This window comes from Gekko japonicus, unplaced genomic scaffold (genome assembly GCF_001447785.1).
Source record: "Gekko japonicus isolate JY-2015 unplaced genomic scaffold, Gekko_japonicus_V1.1 scaffold1298, whole genome shotgun sequence".
In the NCBI taxonomy this organism is placed as follows: domain Eukaryota; kingdom Metazoa; phylum Chordata; class Lepidosauria; order Squamata; family Gekkonidae; genus Gekko; species Gekko japonicus.
Window position 1 is genome coordinate 528,372 of NW_015174312.1, and position 2,295 is coordinate 530,666.

Below are 2,295 nucleotides of genomic sequence, written 5' to 3' on the forward strand. Positions count from 1 at the left end.
AGTAAAGCCAGGCTTCATGCTGGACAATCAGGGGAAAAAATGGAAAATAAAAATGAGCTTTCTGAAGATATGTATCAGTTACAAATTGATTAAGTATCCAGAGTGGGGTATTTATGAAATTGTTTACTCTCTTTCTTCAGGTTTCTAAGAAGAGGAAGAGAAAAAACATTTGTTAAAACAATTTCTTTAAAGTTGTCCCTGCTGTTCCTTCTACTCATTGATTCAGCTACCACTGGAGTCAAAGACAAGAAACTCAGATGAAATGGCCAAAGGGAACCATACTTCTTTTACTGAGTTCATTCTCTTTGGTTTCACAGATCGACAAGACATAAAGGCTGCTCTCTTTGTGCTCTTCTTAGCTATCTATATTGTCACACTGGTGGGGAACATTGGCATCTTTGTGCTAATCTGGATCAGTCCCTGTCTTAACACTCCAATGTACTTTTTCCTCAATAACCTGGCCTTCCTAGATCTTAGTTATTCTTCTGCCATTACTCCCAAGATGCTGGCCAATTTCTTAGCTGAAAGGAAGACTATATCATTCACAGGCTGTATTGCACAAATGTATTTGTTTGCTTGCTTTGCAGATGCAGAATGCCTCCTGCTGGCTGCCATGGCCTATGACCGTTACATGGCCATTTGTAATCCACTGCTCTATCCTGTTCTCATGTCCCGCAAGCTCTGCATCTGCCTAGTAGCAGGTTCCTATCTCACAAGCAGCATGAGCTCACTGGTGCATACTTGCTTTACATTCCATCTTTCCTTTTGCAGTTCTAATGTCATCAATCATTTCTTCTGCGACATCCCTCCATTATTAGCTCTCTCCTGCTCCAACACTCATATAAATGAAATACTTCTCTTTGCTCTATGTGGCTCTATACAAATGAGCACCTTCTTGGTCATCCTTGTCTCTTATTTTTGTATCCTTTGCACAATCCTGAGGATACAGTCTTCTGAAGGTCGCCACAAAGCCTTTTCAACTTGCACCTCCCACTTGACAGCTGTTGCCCTTTTCTATGGCACCCTTCTTTTCATGTATCTACGTCCTAGTTCAAGTTATGCCCTGGACACAGACAAAATAATCTCAGTGTTTTATACTGTTGTGTTTCCCATGGTGAACCCTTTAATCTATAGTCTGAGAAATAAAGATGTAAAGGATGCCTTGAAAAAGATATTGGAGAGAAATCTGTGCAGCTGTTAGTGATGAAATTCATAGAGGAAAAGAGAAGCAGTCTCACAATGCATTAGTTTTCTCTTGTGTGTTTGGAAGTTGTTGGTCATCTTTATCTTGCTTAGTGACTGAATGACAAAGGTCACCTTTCTATATGATTTTGTTCTATTATACTGGGTTGTTGTCAGCTATGCTGCCATGGGGGTTGGGATGTTCTTTCAGCGTCTGTGTAAATTGCTTTCACATTCCTCAATCCCCACACCTGTATAACAGTAAATCAAACTTATTACTAACATCAAATTCACGTTGTGTTACTCCGGTTGATTTTCGCTTAGTCCCGCCCACCTGCTTCCATCCTTGGCTTGCCACCACTGGAACTGTATCCAAAATTCTGAGTTGAGAAGCTTTCAATTTCTCATACATCCTAGGATATGATCTGTTGTAGAAGGCCTCAGGACAGAGAAGATAAACAAATTACACATAGAACCCACCTTGCAGTGAATGGAACTATGGCCTCGTTGCCCACAAATCGCACATAAAGGGGTTTTACAGTTCTGATGGATATGACCATACCCGCCACATTGAAAGCACACTGGAGGCTGTCCACTATATTGTGTTATTCCCCTATCTTGTCCTAGAAAGAAATACTTTGGTAAATGCTTCAATCTCCCATTGCCATCCCTGTGAAGACCAATTACTGCCTTATATTCCCCTCCCCAGACTCCACACTCATTAAGACACTTCCTAGGGGGCATGAGAACCTTACAGTGCTTTTGCAGCCAAAATTCCACATCTTCCTCTGGGATAGTCGTTGTCCTGAAAGAAATGGTTAAAACCCTTGATTCCCCACTAAACAGTGGAATAACATCATATTCCTCCAAAAATCTCAGGCCTTGCCTAAGTACCTCCTTCAAAGCCCCCCAAAATTTAAAATATGCTTTTTGTGAGATCAAACATACATCCACTACTCTAAGACCAGGAGGCATAATAACTGCCAAAATGTCACTTTTTTGCATCATAAGGGAACTCAAAATAAGCTCCTCTATTATATATTGTGTGGATCTAGTCCCTTGTACCGAAAACGAACAACAAACCATTGGCATGGATCATCGCTTTCCATTTAT

General features: G+C 40.8%; 1 protein-coding gene across 1 annotated transcript; it reads left to right on the forward strand.

Moving 5' to 3' along the window:
- Window positions 1-256: 256 nt before the first annotated feature.
- LOC107121259 (olfactory receptor 5AS1-like) lies at window positions 257-1,201 on the forward strand. The gene has a single exon (XM_015424143.1). The coding sequence runs from the start codon at window positions 263-265 to the stop codon at window positions 1,199-1,201; it is 939 nt and encodes a 312-aa protein (XP_015279629.1). The 5' UTR covers window positions 257-262.
- Window positions 1,202-2,295: the final 1,094 nt, after the last annotated feature.

Coding starts and splice junctions, on each gene's coding strand:
- LOC107121259 (XM_015424143.1), top strand. CDS start 263: ATGGCCAAAGGGAACCATACTTCTTTTACTGAGTTCATTCTCTTTGGT.